Genomic DNA, 24,057 nt, shown 5'->3' with positions numbered 1-24,057 from the left:
TGTCCAAGGCAGAATGTAATTCACTATCCACCAAATGTCATACTCCAGTCTTTGGCAGCAAAGCTGACACTGCTAATTTTTCGAGAAATTAAGGTCTACAAGATAACGTAATTTAAAGCAAAAGTAAGCTCTCATTTGAAAAATTAATCAGATCTGTCAGATAGCATAAATGTTAATGTTTCAGCAAGGGCTGCATCACTTATGTGAAAAGACTTCTGCTCTAATCTCACAGATGATAGAGGCACTGCTAGGGGTAATGAGATCATGCCTACATGAGCAATTAACTTGTGATTCCTCACCAAACAGCAAACAATTGCATGCTAGAAAAATGAGGAAATGACACCAAGATTAGAAAAATGAGGAAATGACACCATGATTGGAAAAAGCAGAGCTGTGTCAAGATCTAATAGACATTGTCCCTTGTGGTGTCCCCTGAGCTCAAGCCATATATAATACAACATTCTCAGAAGTGCTTAAAATCTACTGCCAGCAGGGCTGGCTCGGTAGCGTGTTCACAAGCAGCAGCCTGAGTGTGCTGGGCAGCTGAGGGTTTGAGTAGATTCACAAAGTTAAAGTGCTACAGCAGTCACAATAATCAGTGGTAATACACAGCCTTTTTTTTTTTATCAGGTGGACCCATACTGAGCACAGACTGAAGGGATATGTTCCTATAAAAACCTCCCTGGTGGGGCCATTGTCTGCTTTCTTCACTATTATTAGCTTTCCAGAGGTTGGCCTACACCCACAGGGTGAGGATATATGGATATGTATAAGAAGCATATGCAACGCTATGATTTTTTTTTCTAAATTGTAAATTTTCTTTTTTTTTTCTTTTCCTAATACATGATCATGATTCCAATTCAGCCCCATAGTAAAGCTCCTGCTAATTTGAGAAGAGGACTTTAATAGTAAGTGTTTGCAAAGAACAGAACAGGTACTTCCATTAAGTTGTGCAACTCTGTAAACACATGTCCAGTCATGTGAGTTGTTTGCACTTTTGGTGTATCCCACACACGATACTCTGCCTAACACCCCAGCCTTGGAAATCACACCCAGAGGCAATGAATGCACTCTGCAGTGTTTATTAATTACACCTGCAGTGTTTATTAATTACAAAAAGCAAGAGGGTATTCTGGTTTTAGTGAGAGCTCTCTGTAACTGTTCTAAGTATTTCAGATCCAGGAATCAACCCTCAGAGCCTGTTCTCGGTGTATGACATTCATCCTGGTGACACTCAAGTAGCACACTGCTGAAGGACAGCCAGGGCACATCTATATTTGTGCCATTGCTCATTGCTGGTATGCCCCTATCTGAGCAAAGAGGCAGGGTAGGGTTACCGCAATAAGTCTTCCAACTGCAGTTATAGGAAAGTGGGAAGGAATTGCTTTCATGTGAATTAATTTTTACTAGGGGGAATAGAAGTTAACTTTGATACCATCTGAGCTATCAGAAGAATTTATGGCGTCTTAAGATAGAAGGCAAGTTTTTAGGTAGTAACATTCTTTGTTATGTATTTATGATAACTGACGGTCACGGATCTAAACGTGCTTCATGTAATTTTATCTGAGCCTGCAAAGCAAGCAAACACTGAGCAATCATCTGAAAATCTTATTTAGGCAGCAGGATTGCAGACAAGCTTAATTATGCTCATTTTAATTTATTTCATTTCATTTTGGTAGGAAAAATAAATGTTAATTCACTTTTCTAATTAGTAGTAGCTTCTAAAGCAAGCCTTATTGTTTTAATTATGGGGAAAAAAGTCTTTGCGGGAGCCAGACAACATTTTCTGGTATGTGTTAAGACCTTTTCTCTGTTTAAAATGTTAGAATTTGCATGATTTACTTTATTGCCTTTAGCGTAAATAGTATTTCTGCCTAACTTCAGTGGTTTTGTCTATAGCAGATATTGCTAGCTGTAGAATCCACACCCATGGCTGCAGTGCCAGAAGACAAATTATGAACTTCTGTGTGCATATTCTTACAGATCTGTAGGGCTGGTCTCAGCCAGAGAGTGCAAAATGTCTCAGTATTTTTCACTGGTTTGGGAAGTTGCTTTCTACTATGTCACTGATTGTGTTGACTCTGTTAGCTAAGCATTTCTCAGGAAAATCAGTAAAATATTGATGAAATAAATTTGAGGAAATAGGAACTACTCAAAACAACAAAGACCATAAAAGGTAGTTTGAAAGCAAATGTATGTGGAAGCTTATCCAGAAGCTCTGCTAACATTGACGTCTGATTGATCTTTTAGCTTTTTTTCTTTTGTGAGAAGGTGATTTTAAAGCTTTCATATGCTTCACTTACCTAGGACTGGATATAACTACAGGTTAATTGGCATTCAGCTGAAATCTTTCCATGAAATCTTTTGCTTGTGGTACTAAACTGCTGATAAAATTGATCTGAGTTGTTTTGTAGCTATGATTCCATTCATGCTGGTGAGCAGTGGAGGGCTGCTGGGGACATTTCAGTTCAGAGAGAGGTCCAACTCTGTTCTGGCATTATTTCACTACTGTTAATACAGACTGGTTGGAAAGAGAGGGCTTGGGGAATCAGCATTAAAATTGCCTTGGCAGTTTTAATGTTGTCCCACGTGCATCTGCTTTATCATACAGCTTTGCATGTCACCTGCACGTGCTCTTTTCACACTTTCCACCTTGCACAGAATAGACAAAATGTGCAAGGTCTGGGTCAGAGCAGGCATCTCTCAGTCCAGAGGTCAATGGCCTGCCTTGCTCCCTAGGTACTGGATGCTTTATATGCTAAAATGTATATTTTCCATGGCACATGAGAACCCCCAAAGGGCAGTATGTTTTCTCTGTGATATTTTTTAGAAAGGACCCAAGACCTGGACTCAAGTTTCAGTATTAAGAACAGCAACTTGAAAAATGCAGAACAGGACTTTTCAGAGCATTTACTAGTGTGTTCAGTGTCATCAGTGGTCACAACAGAGGACATTCTACATTATGCCTGACTGACAGCTCAGAAAACATGCTTGACAGCAGCTGAAGGGTGAGCAGGCTTCAAACCAGGCCATTTCCAATTGCACAGAACAGTACTGACTGTGCCTGAAGCACAGTCACAGTGTTGATCTGAGGACAGGACTACTCCACAGTTTGGAAATCAGGCATCAGGGTCACAGATGAGGTACTCAGAAAAGAGGATGCACACCAGAGACAGCTCTCTGCTGTGTTTTGCACTGAGGTGAAATGAAAACAAGCCTCCTGTGGCTTCCCTTCAGAAGCTTCACTTAGGGAGTAAAGCCACTGACTTTGGTCTTTCCCGTGCCTACCTCCAGGACCTGAGCAGTCCTCAGCCAAATCTATTCTGTCTGTATACTTTTAAGCACAAAAAACTCAATCCTGGTATCTAAGTATGTAGCTAAAGATCTTTCTTATCTTTTACAAGCTTGAGACTCATCATCTCAAAAGCTTCCCTGAGGATACCGATGTCATCCAGATCTGGCAGCACAAGAGGCTATGAGACTAGCGGCCAGTCACACGAACATTCAGCTTCCCCACCAGTCCCAGAGACTGGTGACACTGAGATTGAAGGTTTGATATTTTATCATATGGATCTTTATGGATCAAAGGAGAGGTTTGATATCTTTCCTGAAGAGCTCTCTGGTCGAGGAGACAGATCTCTGGGGGATATGAGAAGGGAATCTGCATTGAGTAGTGAAAAAGTTCAGCATCCACAAGAAGTTGGCTATGACTTGGAAAAGGAGGTTGCAGAGTTGGCTAAGATGTATGGACTTGATGAGGATAGAGAAAAAGAGCTTGAGCTTCTTGGAGGACATCTGGAGAAGGTAGAGAGCAGATGGCCACCTGCTCGCACAGAAAAAGCAGGATCACAAGACTCCATATTTAATACATCAAAAAGCAGCTCTTCAGTGAAAAATCCAAGTCAAAGCACAAAGCAACAAGGACTTCCTGATGAGGCTTCTCAAGGTGAAAATCAGAGCAAAGCCAGAGCAGATGATGAGGCTGAAAGCAACATATGGTCCAGAGAGGGGTTAAGCAGTGGTGGCATGTCAGATGAGTGGAATAGTCAGGCTGTCAGTGAGGAGGAGGAGGAAGAGGAAGAAGCAGCAGATGTTTTTTGTTCTACCTGCAAGATACCAATCCGAGCTTTTGACAAACTATTTGGTGAACACAAGGATCACGAGGTTGCTCAGCTCCCCAGTGCCCTGGAAAGTGAAAAGGTGAGAGTAACACAGGTGTACTGTGGTGCCTCTAAAACAGTCTTCAAACATAGTAAGAATCACACTGTGTGTTTTGTAGGAGGAGATCCATAAAAACATGTGCAAGTTGGAAGAACAGATTGCTCAGATGGAAAATGTTGCCAGCCATTTGGAGGAAATCTTCATCACTGTAGAGGTAAGGCATTTTCTCTTGGGCTAACTTTATGGTAGTGGGGTTAAACAGTTTTGACAGTCATACCGACATTCATGGTGTTCAGTTGTTAATGAGGTGAGTACTTACAGTATCAGAGCACAGTTTTCTTGGGGTTTGTTTAGACTGAAGTACTCAGGAAAACTCATCCTAAAGAATTTTTAATGTGGGCTAGTAAAACCACATTTATAGTTTGCACAGAAATTTCCATTCAGAAATAAAGTGACCCCTAGTCACTCAGCTCATCTTAGTTTTAAATGGCTAAAGAGCTGTGATCTAACTAGCCCAGCCAGAGAGCAGCCATCATGTTCCCTTGGCTTCATTCACAGAAGTGTCAGATCCAGGCAAATCCTTGGACCAGCTGCTTCTGACTTGAAGCAGATGACTTAGAGCTGTGCTCCCACTCGGCTGCTGTCAGCTTGGCCCCAGGGGAAGGAGATGAGCTGGCAGCAAGTTCAAACTGAAGCAATAACTCAAGGCACTATGGTCTTTTCTCTGCTGCATGTGGCACAGGAGGACATCAGTGCCTGAACAGTGGGCAGCTGCTGGCAGTAAAGACTTGCCTGCTCCTTAAAACTTCCTTCCTAATGCTTTCTGCAGCTGTGAGTGAGGACACCAGCATTATCTGCCCAGTTCCCTCAGCACAAATCCATGGATCCCACTGAGTTGCCATGGTTTCTGTCATGGAAGGATGTGCTTGACTGTGTTGGTGGAAATGCTTGTGAGATTATGGCTAGGATATATCCTAGTTGTGCTCCCTGGGTTTAGGTTGCCTTATATCATTGTTACTGTTGTAATTTCTGTTGCTCTTATGTCTGGAACAAGATCCAACACTTTTGTGCTTCGGTGGGGGATGAATGATCATAATAAAAATAAAAATAAAAATTCACATAAGTCAAATTACAGCTTCTGTGTACTGGTACTGTGTCCTAGTTTTGTGATTTAAATCACAACATATTTCTTCTATGGTAAGGAGAATTTTAGGCAGACCAGAGTAAAATTTTCCTCAGCATGACCTGTGGATCAGGCTTGATGCCAAGGTACAAACCCTCAAATACCTTGCAGGAAAATTTTGGAAGGCAGGAGCAGAACTTTGAGGTGCATTACAACGATGCAGTGCAAGTGCTTGCTCAGAAGTATGAAGAGCAGCTGGAAGCACTGGGAGAAGAGAAAAGGCAGAAGCTGGAAGCTCTGTATGAGCAGCTGGTCAATTGTGGGAAACATCTTGACATCTGCAAGGAGCTGACAGATGAAACCCAGGAGCTTTTCCTGGAAAATGACAAAGCTGAATTTATGAAGGTAAAGAGCTTTAACTGTGAAAGTGCATTTTGCTGCTTGCAAGTAGTCCCCATCTGAGAAGTCCCAAGCAGCCTTATTGGGAGGGAGAATTTGGGATGCTCAATCCATGGTGCTGTCACTGCTCCAGGTGCTTGGCATGGTGGCATTGACTTAGTAGGACAACATAATAGAGTCAAAACACAGAAGTTTGTAATTTGGATGTTCATTGAGTTGTGAGTCACACTGGGGTTCAGAGAGAAGATATCTTGCTGGAATGCTTATCTGGGGAAACTCTGGGAGCACTTAATGTTCCTTGCCTTGTGCAGGCTCAGCTCTCTTGCTCTATTCTGGGCTCACAGCAGGCAGGCTGATGTAATCACTTAAGAAAATGTTTCCTTTTCTTGATCATTTTGGAGGAAAGTTCAGCTGAAATATGTCAAGAGCTCCTGCAAAGTGATGTATGAAATCCCACTCTTGAGGTGGTGTCAAGAAGGTATTTTTCTTTGCAGGTAGAAAAATAATTGAAAAAAATCAGAATTGTCACTGATGATGAGTGCTTGCTCTCACCTGAGCTGTACTGTGACTAAGGTGGGTGGGAGCATTCTTGTAGCACAGTGACAGTAACTTCTGAACTGGACAACAAACAAATCTCATAACACCTCCAGCCTACTCCAGTGGGACTGTGACTCCAACCTGTTGAGTTCTTCACATGAGCTGACTTTTCCCATTCCTCTGCATCTCTGGAATAAACGTATTTTCTCCTTAGCTTGTAAACAGTTTTACATTGCCCCTAAGAACCATTATTCATCAAGAAGTGAATATTGGCTATGAGCTCTCACCTGCTGAGGTTTTCTCCTGGGACTGTACAGCTGTCTTCCAGTTACACGCACAGATCATTTCACTGAGTTCTTTTGCCCAGCTGATTTTGGTCTTTGTTTGTGAGGGATCTGTTGGAACTTCAGACAACCAAGGGAGGAATTGGTCTAAAGTCTAGATGGGCAGATACTGATATTATATGGTAGTCACCTGATATTGCTCAATATCTTACTGTAAATTCAGCCAAGATCTGTCCATTTGAATAAAAAGGGCTGGTTTTGTTCTCAGAGTTAGGGGAGAGCAAATTACTTCACTCTAAGGGCTGCATTTGGGGCAATTTGTGTAGGACAGGTCAATGACATCATGTAGTCTGACCCTGGACTTTACTACCTCTAACACTCTCTCTTTTTTTTCCAACAGGCAGCAGTAACCATGGTTGACAGGTAGTATCACAGTCTGGGAATATTTGTCACATTTCTTCCTGCTATGTGTTCTGGACTTTGTTCAGGCACACAAATGTTGTCTGAGCCACTAGAGCTATTTAAATATTTAGTATTTTTGTTTTAAAGTGCATCAGAAAAAGTTGCTCTAAGAAACTTAACACTCAACACTTGTTTGGATCCAATTTCAAGAAATACGAAAGGCGAGATAGAGCCTGAATAAATCAGTGTTTTCAGCTCAGTCATAAGGAACTAATTTCACTTAGAAACAGGACTGCTAAAGCTCTTGAGACTAAAACTGAGCTCCCTAAATATACTGTAACAGGCTTATTGATGCATTAATATAGTGGGGTAGAAAATCAAGCTGTGGGAGCTCAAAACAGATACTGAAAAATCTTGGAGCAACTGAAGAAGTCTTAGGGCACACTAAATCATACACAAAAATGCCCTCTGAATTGACTGTTATTGTTCATGAAAACACAGAGAAAAGATGTCCCTTTTTTTCAAATTGACAGCACCAAAAGCCATGAGGTCATGAATTAGTAATAGTGTAAATTCAAAATAATGCAAGTTATGGAGCTAATAGGGTGCTTGGCACAGCGAGGCGCTGGGCTCACCTCACTCCCCTGCTCGGTGCGTGCAGCCAGCTCACTGCAGGAGTGGGCACACGAGGGTGGCCCTCAGTCCCAGCTCCCTTTGGCATCTTGGGGCACTGCTGGCCACGTATCTCCAAGCTATAGGCACGAGGAGGCTGAGCTTGTACAGCTATGAAAATGGTGTTTTAAGGAAATAGATGTTATTTTGGAGTCTGCTGTTCTTCTTCTCTTCCAAATAAGCATCGTAGACAGATATCTCCAACAGTATGGTACTTCCAATTAGACATTTTTTTTCCCTACAATTACAGACTGGAAGAATTCTTAAAGAAAGAAGTAGATTTAGAGCTTTCAACACTGCCAGACTTTGAAGAACGGGTCATAGATGTCTCTGAAGTTGAACAACTAATGAACTCCATTAATGCTATTCCAGGTACTCTTCCTAACCGATCATTATTTCACACCTATTTACATTTAAGTAAGGATATGTATTAAACATTACTTCTTTTAAAGGAGATCTGTAAAGGCAGAATTAACTTCCCCCTAGTTTTCCTTCTAGCTTTTTATTTGCCTATATATACAGTCACTAGAAGATATTTTTGGTTTTTTTCCATTTGTTTTCAATATAAAATTACCGGAATTACTGCTAAATTGGGACTTCCTTGCTTTTGCTGGATGATTTCCTAGAAGACTCATGAAGAGTACCCCCTTCTGTTGAGGGGTCAGGCATGCTTAGTCGGTGTCTTACCTTGTAGTTGCTTGAACAAAATAGAGAGGAACCCCAGACTGCTTTAAATAACTTACACAGCTTCTCTTGATAAACAGATTTCAGTTACATATTCCTCTGCTATTTAGCAAACATTTTTTCCTCATAATCCACAGGAAACAGCCCAACATAAACAAATTTTGAATAACCAAAAAAACGCCTAAAAATTTAAATCTTTTCTGGTGCATCACAAATGGTCAGAAAGAATGTTATTCCTTTTTTTCACCCAATACTGTGTTTTCTTAATATAAAACAGCATTTGGTACTTGTTTGCTTGTGCTGATGCCCCCCTGTTGTACAGCTTTTCCCTGATCCCAGGGGTGGCTGGCAGCAGTGCTGGCACGGCAGATGCTGGGCTCACTGGAACAGCCCTCAGAGCAGGGGAGGCTGAGTTTACAGAGGGGTAGGCTCAGGCATATTTATTTTGTTGTTTTGACTTTGAATTGAAGCAAGACTAGTTCTCACACACCAGTGACCTTATTACTATCTGCAGCTGTTTACAGAACCAGCTCCTGACTTTTCTCCATGTGGGAGGAATGGAGGAATATGACCCTATTCAACATAAATGGCTTTGTGCAAAGACATTTGTGAGAAGAGAGGTATAACAAGCCATGATTATACATTCAAAAACTGACCTGTTTTTCCCTCTGCAGCTCCTTGTGCCCCTGTGATCAATCCCCAGGCTCCCAATGCAGCAACTGGCACTTCACTGAGAGTTTGCTGGGGCCTCTTCTCAGATGACACTGTGGACTGCTACCAGCTGTGCTACAAACCAGTGAGCAATGAGGGGCACAGTGATGGGCAAGCAGGTAAGGAGACCTGGGCCCAAGGGGACACCTCAGCTCTCCATTAGCCAAACCAGCTGATGCCAAAGTGCCTCTACATGCCTTGTGCACTCTGCCACCAAAACTGTCATATCTGCCACCACCATCTGTTTTGTCCCTCTTCCCCTGCCAGGTCTGCCATGCTGCCAGCTGCAGCAGGACCCATCTCAGGAGTAGAGACAGGACATGGCAGCAGCAGGGACAGCAGGAATGGGAAGGGGACAAGGATTTCTGGAGGGTGGGCTTTAGAACATATGTGCTGCATCCACGGCAAAGCACAGTATTTTTAAAGAGTAAATCATCATATCAGCACTCCCACTGAAACCCCCAGATGATTTTATAGTTTATCTTAGTGCTAATAATAGACTGTAATTTCCTAAGATGCCCAAGCACACAAAGAACCACAGAACCAAAATGTCCCAGCCTTGTGACACAACTGCCTTTACTAATAACTGCTCTTACAGAACCTTCAAAAGTGGAAGCCAGTAGAGTGCCAGTGGCCAGTTGAGAAAGAAAAGCAGAAACTATCCAAATTTTATAAGATCAAGAATGATAAATGAGCAGTAAAATAGCTTCAGCTCTTGTCCCATCTGATTTATGAGAGGCAGGCATTGTGAAACTGCCTGACAGCTGATCAAAGGGTGTGGAGCACAAAGAGCTCTCTTGAACTCAGCACCCAAAACAATGCACCCAAACTCCACTATGATGCAGCTTTGGGGAAGGGTGGGAAATTGTGTAAATGAACTGTAAATGCTTTGTTGTTGTCATTTCAGAGCATACACTAAAAGTCAAAGAAACATACTGCACCATTACTGATCTGTTGCCAAATACACAGTATGAATTTTGGGTCAGTGCTTTAAATGCCTCCGGTATCAGTCCACCAAGTGAAAGAGCAGTTTATGTAACAGGTAAAAATATTTTATTCATAAGACTTTGTAACCTTTGTGGTGAAATTCAAAATAACCTCTGAATTTTATGCCAGTAATGCTTTCTGGGCACTTTCTTTCTTCTGATGTAACCCTACTAACCGCATGGGAATTCCCTACTTTTGTTTGGAGAGCCTATCATGCCAACTGTCCCTGTTTTAGAGTGGAAGAAACAGACAGAGAGACAACTTATTTAAATGCAAGCATATAGACCAGCTGTGAATAAGGTTCAAGTTTCCTGATTCTGCCAGATAAATCACAGCTCTTCTTTTATTTGCCTTATACCTTTATAGGTATTTTGTGGATTCACCTGTTAAGCTGTTATTTTTAACTGCAGTTCAGTCTAGGACGTTGTGTGACATTGTGTCCTGACATCAGATTGGGCAAGTCAGTGTGAGACCTTCACGGGCTTGTTCCAGATGTCTTTGACCTCTCAGAGCAGAGAAGAGATGCACCTTTATGACAAAGATAAAACTAATGATAGCAAACAGTTGTGTAATTGGTCTTTATGTTACTTCTCTGTTTAATTCTCTTGGGACCTTTATAGTCTAAATGATATCTTTATATAGTACTGTTAATCACTCTACCTGCTGCTTATTGTCCATTGCTGAAGCAGGTTTCTTTAATTATATAGTATTAGTAAACATTTTTCTATTTTTCTGTCTTCAAAACATGATGTTTGCAAACATCTTCAAGCAACAGCTTAGAATTGTTCTTTTGCCTACTTTTTAGCTCCTTCACCACCTACCATAAAGAATAAAAAGATCCGAAGCTGTGAAAATGCAGCACTGGTGTGCTGGGAATCCAGAGACATTAATCCTGTTGATTCCTACACGGTTGAATTGTCCAAGCTGACAGATGAAGAAAATGATGATATTATTACTGAGTGAGTTACTCTTCTGTTGAGCCCATGACCTGTAGAGATGAAACCATTTCAATTGTGTGGCATCAGATAGGACTAAAAAAGGACCCATGACCTTCTGGTGAATTTACATTTACAAACAATCCTCTTAGTAAAATTAGGTGTAAAATGTTAATCAAAAATTACTATATGAGAATTATGGGTATGGGAAAAGGGCAGAAGCAAATGTAAAAATCTGCAGTCTGTCATAGACTCTCTCTTGCCCTGCTACTGACAGCTGTACAAGGTAAAATGTTGTTGACAACAAGACAAGTTGAAGTGTAATTTCTTCTTTGTTGCTCAGAAAAATAATTTCAAAGGCCTACCTTTGTTTTCTACCCCATCATTTTCCATGGATTTGTTTTCTGTAGATCTATTGTTGGGATCCCTAACTGTGAAGTCCTAATTCACCTCCAGCCAACACAGAAGTATTACATCTGTGTCAGAGCCCAAAACCTGGGTGGCTCCAGTGAAAGAAGTGAACCTGTCCTGATACACACCACAGGTACTGTACAGCTTGGAACAACTCCAGCAGCCTATTGTTGCATCTACTGTCTTAATAGAAAGATTCCTGCTGGTTTCAATGGCCTCTGGACCAGGTCCTAATCTCTTACATCTAATTACACACCTGGTAACCTTTTAGGAATGAAAAAAACAGCTTCTTGTAACAATAAGTGCACTGCTTTAGCTCTGTAATTTATGTAACTGCTGTCTGTTACATTTGATTGTAAGACTGAAAGTTACTAATTTCTAGACATTTTAAGGGACACTGTCAACTCAACACCCATGTATTGCCAGCCTGCAAAGTGCTGACACACCGATGAGGAAAGTTGTAGTTGATTTTACTTCTGAGGTTACCATGTAAGGAAGCTGCTGCTGGAAATTATGGCTGAGACAGCACTTTATAGAGTCATCTAGCAGACATCAGTGCCCACCTTCATCACTATTGCAATGACACTGCAACTTCATTTCTCATCTCAAATCTCCCATGCCACTCACAGATGTGTTCACACCTTACCTGTGTCTCTTCTGCCCTTACCTTCTGAGACATTTGAAAATTGTGTTTATTCAGCAGGATGACCATGCAGTTATGTTTCAGTAAAAAACCTATCTGCCACACAGTAGTGACACCACAGAAATGTTCATCCTTAAATCCCTAGAGGAAGACTGTTATTGTGTTACCATTGCTTGTGTGTATTCCAACTGCTTAAATCAAACTCAATATTTGAAATTGCCCATTCTGTTTGCACAGCATGTGTTTGTTTTCAGCAGCACATGCCTGTAATTGCCCTGTCATTGTTTGTATTGTATTTGCAATGAAGTAACTTGCAGTTTGATTATAATGATTTCATTTGGGATTATCATGGGGAGATTTATCTTCTCTGAGTCTACATTATGGAAACACCTCATGCAAACTGATCTGTCGGCTGCAAGAACCCACCTTGAATGTGGGTGAATGGCCTTTGATCCTATCTGGGGTGGAGAAAGAAGCACCAGCTACAAACAGCAGCTGTGCCAATAGCAGCTGCTCCTCAGGCCCCAGTGTGTCAGACCTGCTCTGTGAAGTCTCTGCAGGAAGAAAGGCAGAAGCACTTTTATCCTGGGCTGGACTTAGGTCTCCGAGGGCTGCTCTGATGAGAGGTGCTGAAGTATGAGGGATCCTTTCTCTTCAAACTGTGCCCAGCCTTTATGTGGATAAGTGAGGCCATGGAGAGTCCTTTAAGCCCCCCTTCTCATTTCAGTGATTAAAAATAGATTACTTGAAACCAGACAGTCCATCGCAGGGAGGATTATCACTGAATAACTACTTCCTGCACAATGCCTCCAGCTCTGACCCCTGGTAGGGTTCAAAGCCAGGCTAAGTCCCCTGCTCTTCACAAGGCTGAAACTAAACAGTGTTAAGCTGTAAAGCAGACATTTATTAGAAAAACTTTAAAAATATGATCTTGTCCTCTCAATGTCAGCCACAGATTCTTTCTAGAGCATTGGTGAATCTTTTTGTGGATCCAAATAACATTCATCACACCCTTGCTGCAAGTCTAATGTTATAAGGAGTTAGTGGAGTTATCCTCAGGCATTTTCTCTTGCAGGCACCTGCTTCTACCTTAATGAGGACACAGCCCATCCTTTACTGGCAATTCTAGATGATGGATTTACCATTTCATGTGATGAACTGGAAAACCCAGAGTGTGATCTGCCTGTCTATGATAACAGCTTTACAAGGTATAAAGGGGCATTTCAGTTTCTTTGGTTCTTTTAACAGATGCCAGGAAATGTCTAACGGGGCTTTCAGCAGCTCTGATTATTCTCTTGAGTTGAAATCTCTCTCTCCAGCTGCTCTTTGGAACTTGGAAATTAATGCAAGTTCTTAAATAGGATTACAGATGCAGCAGCCACAATTATGTACAAGCCTACTTACATGTCTGGCACACTGAGCTAAATTTGAACAGGTATTTAGGTGCCATAAAAAATGCTAAGGAAAGGAGAAGGATCTGAAGTCTAACCTCTTGCTGACAGATGTAACTGATACTGTTTGGACCAACATGTATTACTTTCAAAAAGAATTAGGCCCTTTGCCATTGAAGTGAGAGACTAAGCTTGCCAAAATGCCTATTTCTAGTCAAAACCACAGAAACACCATATAACCAGGACAGGCATCTGCAGATGCAGGATAATACAAGTCCACATTTTTGCTTCCATGGAAATGCAGTGCTACAAGAGGGTATTTGGTAGAAGAGAGTTGGGAGACTGGTGATCCTTTCCACGAAAGCCATCATGGTAATCTTAAATGGGATTTCATCCCACTTCTGCAGGATGCTTTTATGTTTCACATAAACAGCCAGAGCTGGAACTCATCTCCTCATTCAAAGGCTGAGGTTTTGGTTCCACTATGAGCTTTCACAAGTCTCCTTCAAACCAAGATACTGAAAAAAGAAAAGAAAAAAACAGACAAAAAAGAAAAAACGAACAAACAAACAAAACCCCAAAAGCTCCCAAGGAAATTACATGATAAACTCTTCTTTCTGAAGTTTGTGCAGCTGATGTAGTTCCTAACTGCTTCTTCAGCACAGTTCAGGTTTGTCTTGGTGTCTCTTGTGCAGCTCTCATTACTATGGTCATGTTTTGTTCACAGATGTTTACCCATCCATTTTCCATCATTCCTTTTCCTTTCAAGCTGTAGTAACACAGCCCCTCTGAGTTCTGATTTCAACAGCCTTTGAGTTGTTCCCAAGACATTTTCATGCACTTGCAATGAACTGTACACGTGCTCTAAGCAAGTGCAGCTGCAGAGGCAGAGCACTGCTGTTGTGCTGTGCGTGCCCATCCTCACACAACAGGCCCTCCAAATGATGAGTGCAGCTCTCTCTCAGCATTGCCTAGGAGAGCTCAGTGTCTGCCAGCAACATCCTTTGCCTTAGAAACTTACAACTTCAGACACTACCATAGAAACATAAAAGTTGTGTGTGTTTGAAACCTGCTGTCCCCCTTGAAAGTGACAGCATGTACTTTTCCTGAGAAAAAGTGAGGTGTAAGCTTACAGGAATCATGTTGCACTCCTGTTTCAGAAGCATTTGGAGTGGGTTATTTTGCCCAATTTTCTTGCCTTAGAACCTGTGTTTTTGCAGACTTGTATCTTCAAAGCACCCAGTTCCTTTGACTCCAAGACTGTGCCAGTAAATCAAGCTGAAGGGTCTCCCTGTAGTACATTGTCTATATCTACTACACAACTTTCAAAAGAGTTATTTTCTGCATGGTTCCTATTGTACATTTCATGGCCCAGGAACCCAACATATTACAAGTTCTCCTACCGTGTTCAATTCTTCCTAATCTCTCCAAACACAGTGTAGACAGGTTCCCTCCTCCCCAGCTGCCTCAGGAACTTTGTGCTGATACAGAGCTCAGTTCCAAATGGTGAGTGATGTTCAAAACCCTGGGCTGTTTGGAAAGAAAATGTAAAATCTGAAGACTTTTCCCCCTGCTATGCTGGGGCTCACCAGAGCACTCTCTTTTCTAACAAGCATTAACTTTCCCAGAAAACCCAGGCACTATGGGATGCTGTTCTTCATCTTTCTGGAAGTGCCCAGGGCACTTGTTTATACAAAGCTACCCACAAGTGAAAACAGGGTAGGTGTCACAAAGAAACCTGCAGGCTGGGTGTTAGCTCCACAGTGTGGGGATTTCACTGGAGTCAAAAATCTACACTGCACTGCTGAGACAGCAGAAGTGGCTTTTGTTTATGCAGGTATATACATACCTGAACACATCTAAACAGTGTAAAAAGCATTATAGAGATGGCCTGCCAAAACACATATTCCTGTCTGTCTCCCACAGATGTATTGCAATCCTTGGCAGTCTGATCCCATTTCCAGGAAAGCATTACTGGGAGGTGGAAGTGGAGGAAGATACAGAGTACAGAACTGGTGTGGCCTTTGAGAATACTCCGAGACATGGTCACCTGGGGGCAAACAACTCATCCTGGTGCATGAGGCACATCATCACACCCTCAAGGTAAGGGTTGTGGAGGCTGCAGGTCTCTGACAGAAACATCTCTTACACCTGCAGGCTGGGCAGCAGAGAAACCAGAGATTTTATATCAGCTCAGACCTGGCACCAGGGTCTCTGACATTCCACTGCTGTCACCGTAAACTGGTGTTGGAAGGACACTGGAACACTTAAGCAAATCCTCCCGCTTTTTTAGGGTGTTTCAGAAGCATTTGGAGTGGGTTCTTTTGCCCAATTTAATTACTCCAGAACTTGTCTTTTTGCAGATTTGCATCTTCAAAGCACCCAGTTCCTTTTAAGAGGATGCTAGTGAATAAAGCTGAAGGCTGTCTCTGTGGTACACTGTCTCACTGAAGTGAGACATTGTCATATTGAAACAAGCAGTTGCAGGAACAAATCTGAATAAAATCAGAGCTGCAGAATTTAGCTGTAAACATTACTAAAACCCCAGTAGGAAGACAGAGTAACAGATCAGTGTAATCCAGAAATTATGTATCTGGCTAAACCCAGCTATACCCAAATGGTTTTGATTTGTCCTACCTATGGTAGGACAGAAATGTCAGCTCCCCTCTTGCCTCAGCTGCACTGCTGGCTCTTCCCTGGACACTGGTACATTAACATCACTGCCTGTGACACTCATGAGCAGCCTAGGCACCCGAGTGCTTCCCTTTGAAAGCAGCCAGGGTTCCTTCAGCTCTTTTGTTTGTTTTTCTCGCTTGCAGGCACAAGTATGAATTCCTGCACAGCGGGATGACACCTGACATCAGAATTACTATTCCCCCCAGAAGGATTGGCATCCTGCTGGACTATGAGAACTGCAGACTGTCATTTTTCAATGCAGATATTGCCCAGCACCTTCACACATTCAACTCACACTTCCAGCATTATGTCCACCCTTGCTTTGCACTGGAAACACCTGGTATCTTAAGGATACATACTGGAATTACAACACCCCCATGGACTGCCCTGCCATAACCTGTGTTCTGCAGCTTCCACACCTATGTGTAACCTGCCCTGAGCAATGCCCTCTTTCAGCATTAACTGCTTCAGCATACCCCCTATAAAACAGCTGTTTCCCTCTAGTAAAAGCAAAGCAAACCTGACCCAAACCAGCTGCCAAGCCTGAGCCCTTAGGAGGTCACATCCTCTTGGGAAGGATCTTAGAAAAAAGCCACTGTGGTCACAAGATCCATCCCAGAATTCTCGTTAGAAACTGGTACCATCCTTCTCAGAGGTGATGCTGTTACCACATGGCAGTGGCAGCTGGATCACAGGCTCCCCCAACACCCACCTAAAGCCGAAGGAACTCCCCAGTTCCAAAGCAGTCATCAATTCTACTCCTGAGTCTACTCAAAGGAAAACAAAAATAGCAAAAGGCATAATGACTGTACAGCTGCTGGAGCTGAAAACACTCGTCATGAAGCTGATCTCCCAGTCCAGTGTTCTGGTTGCTACACAGAGCGTGTGACACAAGATAATCAAATATTCCTCCCCTGTGTGTGAACTGTTAGTGCCTACATACCCACTGAAGCTTTCTGTAATACCCAAGCCTGCACTCCAGTCTCAAATATAAGCCATTTTTACAGAATGCTCCTCATTCATTCACCCAGGGAAAAAAAGACAGGCTTTTTGCAGTACTTGATTGTCCTTATAGAAAAACCTAAAACACCTTTAGCTGCTTCCTTTTAGCTATGCTCACATCCACTTGGGTGTATCCTCCCTCCACACTCACAGATCTGTTCTCCCCTTCAGCACAGAACAATTCCACTCCAGTGCTGTGCCCTTGAAGCTTTGGGTGTCCACTGAGGCTGGAAGGACTCTGGCACACTCTCTGCTGTTGAGAGATCCTTGTTTGGATTTCATTTCCAGACACCAATCAAGACAGGCCCTGCCTGTCAAGCAGGCTGGGTCAGCTCTGAACAGCCTCATCCATAGATGTCAAAACTACCTGAACTGAATCAAGAGTCATTAAGAGAGAAGCTTTTCCACAGATTTATTGCGTATTCATTTACAAAAATCATTGGTTCAAGTTTCCATTCTAGGGAATCACCAGGAACAAGCAGTGGCCTCTACAATATGCAGGGTCTCTGTAAATAAACACCATTGGCAAAACTAAAGAGATTTTACATAGAACTGTGTGTCAAAAGCTTGTATGTTCTTTCCCAAATAGCTTAAAAAAAAAGTCTTGCCAAAACAGGCCTTTAGAAACCACAAAAACAGGAGCTGAGTATGCCACTACAGCAGTGATTAGTACCATCTGCTCTTGGGTATCTGTTTCAAAAGCCTCAGAAGATGCATTTAGCAACACTGAGCTATACCAGCACAGGGTCATTTCTTAACCTACCAGGAATTAAGATATTTTCAGGGCAGAAGAAGTTGTTTTGGTCACTTTGTGCTGTAAGCAGGCCAGAGACTTTAAGTTGCTTTATCTGCCAGTGGGCAGAACAGCTTGTGGCCATGTGTGCCCTGCTGATGCTGGCATGGCCATCCCAGGGAACAGCAGTTCTAGGGTACAGCTTCTGTGATGGGGATTGAAGTGGTGAGAAAGCACCATTCTTTGCTTAAAAATATACTCCTTGACTTTGGCTCCAACTTATACCCACTGCAACATGTTTTATCCCTATCAGCCAAAAAATGAGAGCCCCACTCTTATTTCCAAGTAGATACCTGAAAGAGTATAACACACAGGTATCAGAGCAGAGGTATGAGGACATCTGAACCTCCAAAGAGAGCCTCTAATGCACAAAGGCTGCTGGTGAACCCATGGTTCCACACCCCACCACCAGCTTTCACCTCAAGTGTTTAAGCCATAGCTGTAACCTGGCAAAATACTTTCCAACCAGTGAACTGAACTGGCAAGTCCCCAGGACTTCAGAACCATCTTGCTGGACTGTGCAAGGGCAGATTTTCTGAGTCAAAAGTGAGGTGCTCAGACACCCTTGCAGTGGAACTCCACAGGTACCAAACAGCTCTGTCGTTATGCTGCCAGCTTGGTGAATCTACTGGAGAATGCTGGCCAGGTGGCTGAGTACAGAGCAGTCTGCTCAGGAGAATGACCCCATGGTCATCACCAGGCACGGCACAGGACAGCTACAGCAGTGACAGAACTATCTGAAAGAAAGAACAAATATGCAGTAATTGGCTTCTAGGTTAAAAACAGTAAGGAAAATGAGTTTGTATGTTTCTGTTTAATAAAAGCTTCACCTGTTGGCACTAGCCCAAGCTTTCCTCTCTTAGGAATCCAAACCCCATCACTTAAACTTTATACAGCAAAGAAAACTTGACAACATGTGTTTCTCAGAACCAGCTGTTACTCAAAACAATCTCTATATATATGTTTTACAGGAAGGCCACTACTTCCACAGCAGTGGTCCACTAAGCTGTAAGTTCATATCAGCCCTGCATGCCTCTGTATTCAGTTTATTCACCAGGTGTATTTAGTTTATTGGAACTCTGGGTATGGCACTCAACCTGGAGAACTGTGTTGAGGTGTTGATCTGATCTATTTCTCTGTACTGAAAGGTAATTCAGATGAGGCAAAATCAGTTCTTACGTCTGGCCTGTATACAGGAACGTTGGCTGAACTACAACACGTGGTAGGGCAATAGTCAGTTAAAAATGAGTTGTCCTTGTCTCTAACATTATGTGCTGCAAGCTGCATTTTTCCTAGTACCTGCTGGGTCTTTTTCTTCCTGTTCCTTTTCCTTATGGGAATTTACCAGCACACAGCAAAATCCATCCTCTGCAAAGGACAGAAGCTCATGCATAAACCTCTGGTTTTGGCCAGCTGAAGCCCACAGGCAGTCCTCATGTGCAGCAGTGATCCATGCATCCCTGCAGGACTTGCAGCATCAGGAACTGCCAAAGGACAAGACAGCCCCAACCATGCCTCTCCCAGCAGCTAACCGGGGACTTTGCCAGGGCTGCCCAACCCCTTCAAAGCGAGCCAGAAGGATCCCTTTTTCCAGTTCCCTGCGATTCCAGATTCACGTTGTTGCCACTGGAGGGCATCACGTGAAGCCCTTTCCGAAGGCCACACTTGTCCCACACAGGTTTCTAAGGCTGAAAACAGTTTTCAAACCTATTACCGTAATCGAAGGCATGTCCAGTGTCCCTCCTCACCCAGTGCTGGAGCCGGGAACAAAGGGCCTGTGAGCAATTACACAGGTGAGACGTGTCAAACGCACAGATACAAGAGAAAATACAACAGCACTGAAATAGTTTAATGTAGATTTAAAACAAACACATCTGACCTTTTACTACAGAAACACATTAGTTTTAACTTGCTCTATCACTGCCACTAAAACATTGTAGGTAGATCAAGTAGGTCCTGACTTTTATCTCACAGGCAGGCCTTGTTCTTCTACCATTTAATTTAGGAGGATAGTATCAATGGAGTCAATATAGTGCCACTGGCTCCACTTTCTTAGTCCTCCGGATGAATCTCTACAATAAACTCCTCAAAAGTTTCAGAACTGACTGAGCCCTCCTAAAGTAGACTGCAGAGCCTAAGCACTCAGCCAGGAAGGCAATTCCCTGCTCCTGTCTTCGAACTGCGTTTTTTACTGCCCACCTCTGTTTGCCGCCAGTAACCAATATCACTCATTAGCAAAGCAACCAGGGACCATGCACAGGTGAGGCTTTGCTTCCTGTTCAGACTTTATTGCAGTCCTGAGCCAATCGAAAACACGACACTGCCTTTTTATTGAATTTTCTCTCCATCGCGTTAATGGTGGTGTGCTCAGTCGCCAATATATACTGGGACTCCGCTGTCCTAGCCCAACTTACTTAAACCTTTTCCAAACAGGCTCATCTTTTTAAGCTTTACTTGCTCCGATGGAAGCGATACTGACACCTAAACTGCTTCACCAAATGGCTGTAAGGGACCACGCTCTCTGCCAAATGGGTGCTCATCCCACAGCTGGAGCCAAATAAAACTTAAATAAAATGCAGACGCAAAGCTGTGGCTTAAACAGCCCCCGAAAGATTGCAGTAGTGGGTCCCGGCCTAGCTCACAAAACCACCACCACCACGAGCAGCCCCTCCCGGACGGCGGCGGGCCCGGTGGGCAGCGCTTACCTGGGCCCCGGGGGCGCCTCTTCCCGGGCTCGGCGCCGGCGATGCCCGCGGGGCTCGCACCGCATCACGGCGGCAGCTCCTGCCCGGGACACGGGGCACAGCCGCGGGCAGGCCGGGCCTCGGCGCCACCGCACGGGAGCCGCTCCGGCCGCACAGCGACGGGGCCTTGCCGTGCCCGAACTCCGCCGCTCTCTCGCTGCCGGCCGGCCGCCCCCGGGCCCCCAGCCCGCCGCGGGAGGAGCGGGGCCGCGGCCCCACCGCCATAAGCGCCCCCCTCCCGGCGCCGCCATTTCCCACGGCGCGCAGGCCTCGGTCCGGGGCGCCCTGACAGAGGGCGGGCGCTGCCTGCCTGGCTTCCTTCCTGCCTGCCTTCCTTCCTTCCTGCCTGCCTGGCTTCCTTCCCTCTCTGTGCCGGGACAGCGCCCCAGGCGGGGAGACACAGCTGGAGCTGCCCCCGGCGTGGGAGCTCTGTTCCCGCAGCCTTTTCCCAAGACGTCACGGACCAAGCCGAGCTCGCCCCGCTCGGCATCCACTTGAGCCCTACCTGCCCTCGGCGGGGCCGTGGAGCGGCTTCCCCAGTGATGGCTCCATCCACACACGGCTGAATTGTTGCCTCCAGCAGCCGCCAATCCTGTGCAGCACCTGCTGTGCTTGTCCATCTCCATCCCTTCCCCTAATACGGGCTTGATCCTGCAGACTGAAGCACGAGAATAACCCTCGCTGCTAGCACAGCTCTGGCAAGGCTGAGGGAGAGGCACCAGCTCTCAGCACCAGCTCTCAGCTCTCAGCAGCTCCTGGTTCTCCACCAGCAGGATTGGGGCCAGACGAAGCTGCGATTTCTCACCCCTGAGATGGGTGTTCCACAGCTCCCAAGTCACCGCACCGGTGCCCTCATCCAGGCTGGGCTGGGCCAAAAGTAGCATGGTAGCTCCCTTGCCTTGGAGGTATTTTACAGCCGGTTGTATACACTCAAATTTTCTCTCAATCTCTAAACAAAATTCCTTTACCTTCCTTCCCTCTCTGATATTGGGAAGTGAATCATCAGGTGATGCCTGGGGCCACCCCAACACCTCCTGCCTTGTGCCCCTGTGCTGATGTGAAAGCTGCAGCCAGGCTGCTGTAATAGAACAATGTATTGTGCCTGTGCAGTGAGAGTCAGATATATTTCGTGGTCTGTGTCATAAAATGCTTGATGAAATAAACATTTTGCCTTCCATACATGAAAGTATGTAGTTTACAGTGAAGATTTATTAAGCCCAAAATTTCTGAGCATGCTGAAAGAGATAGCTTATATTAACATACAGGAAAGGACAGTTATGAATCAGTCCGACTTCCTCACAGTCTGTCCAACAGAAAAAAAAAAACTTTATTTCTGGTAGAGAATTTAATATTCAGCATCATCATTGTTACATTGCTTTGCGTTCCTCTGTGCACTAACCTTAGCTTTCATATCTGGCTCTTAAAAGAGAAACCAAAAGGTCAAAGGATAAACAAAAATATAAACACCTATATAAATAGCTGTTTAAATTAGAAACTGATGGTGGTTTATTTGGTGGTTTTTTTGTTTTGTTTTGCTGCAAATGGAAAAGCAGACACTGGCTTTTGGGCCATGTGGTGCTGTCTCAGTCCCTCTGTGGTGTTTTGCACATTGCAAATATCTCATGACTGTGTCAGCACAGTGGCAAAGAAGTGAGAGCAGGCCTGTGTGGGGCTCTCTGGCTCTCTCTGCTTGCAGCACAAGAAGTAAATCAAAACTCAGGGTGCAGAAGTGCAGAGTGATGGAAGAAGAGGTGGAAGTTGATCTGAACTTTGCTCAGCTACATCACTGTGGCGTTTCAGGTATGCACTGTAATAATGTGACCATATATTTGCAACCAGACTTAGGACAGATTTCCTTCTCAAAGACAAAATTATCTAAGAAGTGGGTCCATGGGTAAAAAGTAACACTCATGAGGCAGATTATGAACAGAACTAAGCCAGTGGAAGTAAGTATAACTTCACCAAATTCAATGCATTAGGAAGGACTTTTACTTAAAAGTCCCAAAGTAGAACTACTGGTCGGCAGATGGAAGAAATAAAACCCCAAATCCAAAGTCCCTTTTTTCAGACCACCTTCTACAAACACGATTGACTCTTGTTACAACAAAACCAATACAAATATCACTTTGCTAATACCTACTGAGCCAGACTTAAACATGTCACTGATATTTACTTAACAAACATCGTTACGTACGTACTCTGCTGTGGTTCAAAGAACACTCATTTATTTAAAAGAGCTTATTTTAAAACAAGGCTTTTGGTTGTTTACTTTTTTTGTCATTGTTGGGGTTTCGGTGTGGTTTTTGGTTGGTTGGTGTTTTGGGGTTTATTTTGTTCCTGGCACGATAGAGCAGCTAAAACTTTGTGCTTTCTGACCTTGCCTTGTCAGAGATCTGTCATAACAGGGGACAGCATGTTGGCACTGAGTCTGCCAGCGTGGATTTTGAGGGACTGGGAGAGGCTGCTCGCTTTTAGGGCTTGGTTGTCAGGTGAGGAGTACTTCACTCTGCTCTCACAATGTCCTGAAAACTCTGTATTCGAGCAGTTGGAGCCTTTCTCCCTCCTGAACCCCAGAAGCCATGGCTGATGTCAAGCATGCCGTTCCCAGCCCAGTCCCAGAGGGGTGGCTGGGCGTCTTGCCTGTTCCTGAGCACTCACATTCCTGCTGTACCCTCACAGTCTGCCTCACTTACAGTAAATAGAGTCTGGCACAGCCGGCACCACCCAGCATTGGGACGGTGCTGGGACAGTGCCTGCCGATGGTATTCGGCTCTCCTGGGAGTCTCACCAAGCTCAGCACACAGGTGGGAGGACGAAACTCTGTCATCTCAGGAGCTCTGACCAGTATCTCTGAAAAACACCAGAGACAAACCCTTATGAAAGCACCTGCTTTCTACATTTCTCTTCCCATGTTTTGGCGGTCAGCAGGATCCTCGCCAGAGCCCTCAGCAGCAGCCAGGCAGCCCCAGGACAAGGCCAGGGTTTGCCATGGTGTGGATGGCCACAAGCCCCCTGCAGCTTGTTTCACCCATGTGTGTCTGTGTGTCTGCTTGTAAAGCTGAGAGATCTGTAAAGGACAAGCTTCCTTTTTTGAAATAGAATAGGAATAGAATAGAATAGTAGAGTAATATTACAAGCAAAGTAACTTTTTTTTTTTTTTTGGCAAAAAGGGACAGCTCTTGCTGGAGGTAAAAAGAAATATTCCTCACACATTTTATACTGCAAATACCAAGCAAATGTATTCTGTTTCCTCTTTAGGCTGAAGACAAAGCCATACCTCCTCCACTGAGCTGGGGAGCTGCAAGATCACCAGGTTGACGTCATTCTCCTTGGTGATAAAACATGCTGCATGCTGAACTTGGCACTCAGCATGCTCAGGTTGAGCTAAGAGCTAATGTAATGAACTCTGGGGAAGGACTTACATCAAATACCACTCTGGAATATTAAATACAGACAGGACCAACTTCTCACTTGAATAATTACACGCTGGCTAAATTCCTTC

General features: G+C 44.0%; 2 protein-coding genes and 1 non-coding gene across 10 annotated transcripts in view; 1 reads left to right on the top strand and 2 right to left on the bottom strand.

Annotated features, from left to right (window-relative positions):
• The first annotated feature begins 1,203 nt into the window (after positions 1 to 1,203).
• Positions 1,204 to 16,812, top strand: FSD2 (fibronectin type III and SPRY domain containing 2). Of its 2 annotated transcripts, none has more exons than XM_015638911.3 (13): positions 1,204 to 1,490; positions 3,405 to 4,200; positions 4,280 to 4,375; positions 5,456 to 5,689; positions 6,905 to 6,927; positions 7,829 to 7,950; positions 8,937 to 9,092; positions 9,881 to 10,015; positions 10,766 to 10,919; positions 11,306 to 11,439; positions 13,025 to 13,157; positions 15,267 to 15,443; positions 16,160 to 16,812. In XM_015638911.3, the coding sequence occupies exons 2-13, from the start codon at positions 3,445 to 3,447 to the stop codon at positions 16,410 to 16,412; spliced, it is 2,373 nt and encodes a 790-aa protein (XP_015494397.1). In that variant the 5' UTR covers positions 1,204 to 1,490; positions 3,405 to 3,444; the 3' UTR covers positions 16,413 to 16,812. The 2 variants fall into 2 exon arrangements, with proteins under 2 accessions (XP_015494397.1, XP_015494395.1); XM_015638909.3 differs by lacking the exon at positions 1,204 to 1,490 and adding an exon at positions 1,514 to 1,789.
• Positions 16,813 to 17,405: 593 nt separating this feature from the next.
• Positions 17,406 to 24,057, bottom strand: part of PDE8A (phosphodiesterase 8A) — a 152,167-nt gene continuing 145,515 nt past the window's right edge. For 2 of the 7 annotated variants that reach the window (XM_015638908.2, XM_015638902.2), the window contains exons 24-26: positions 21,061 to 23,405; positions 19,519 to 19,586; positions 17,406 to 18,548 (exon numbers count right to left, since the gene is read on the bottom strand). The gene's annotated coding sequence lies outside the window, so the exon portion shown is untranslated. Of the gene's footprint in view, positions 18,549 to 19,110; positions 19,272 to 19,518; positions 19,587 to 21,060; positions 23,406 to 24,057 lie in introns of all 7 variants that reach the window. The other 5 variants (XM_033517077.1, XM_015638907.2, XM_015638903.2 and 2 more) reach the window with 5 other exon arrangements.
• Positions 19,744 to 19,875, bottom strand: LOC117244963. Its single transcript, XR_004498995.1, has one exon.

Source organism: Parus major, chromosome 10 (assembly GCF_001522545.3).
Source record: "Parus major isolate Abel chromosome 10, Parus_major1.1, whole genome shotgun sequence".
NCBI lineage: Eukaryota > Metazoa > Chordata > Aves > Passeriformes > Paridae > Parus > Parus major.
This window is presented reverse-complemented; position numbering and strand designations above follow the sequence as displayed.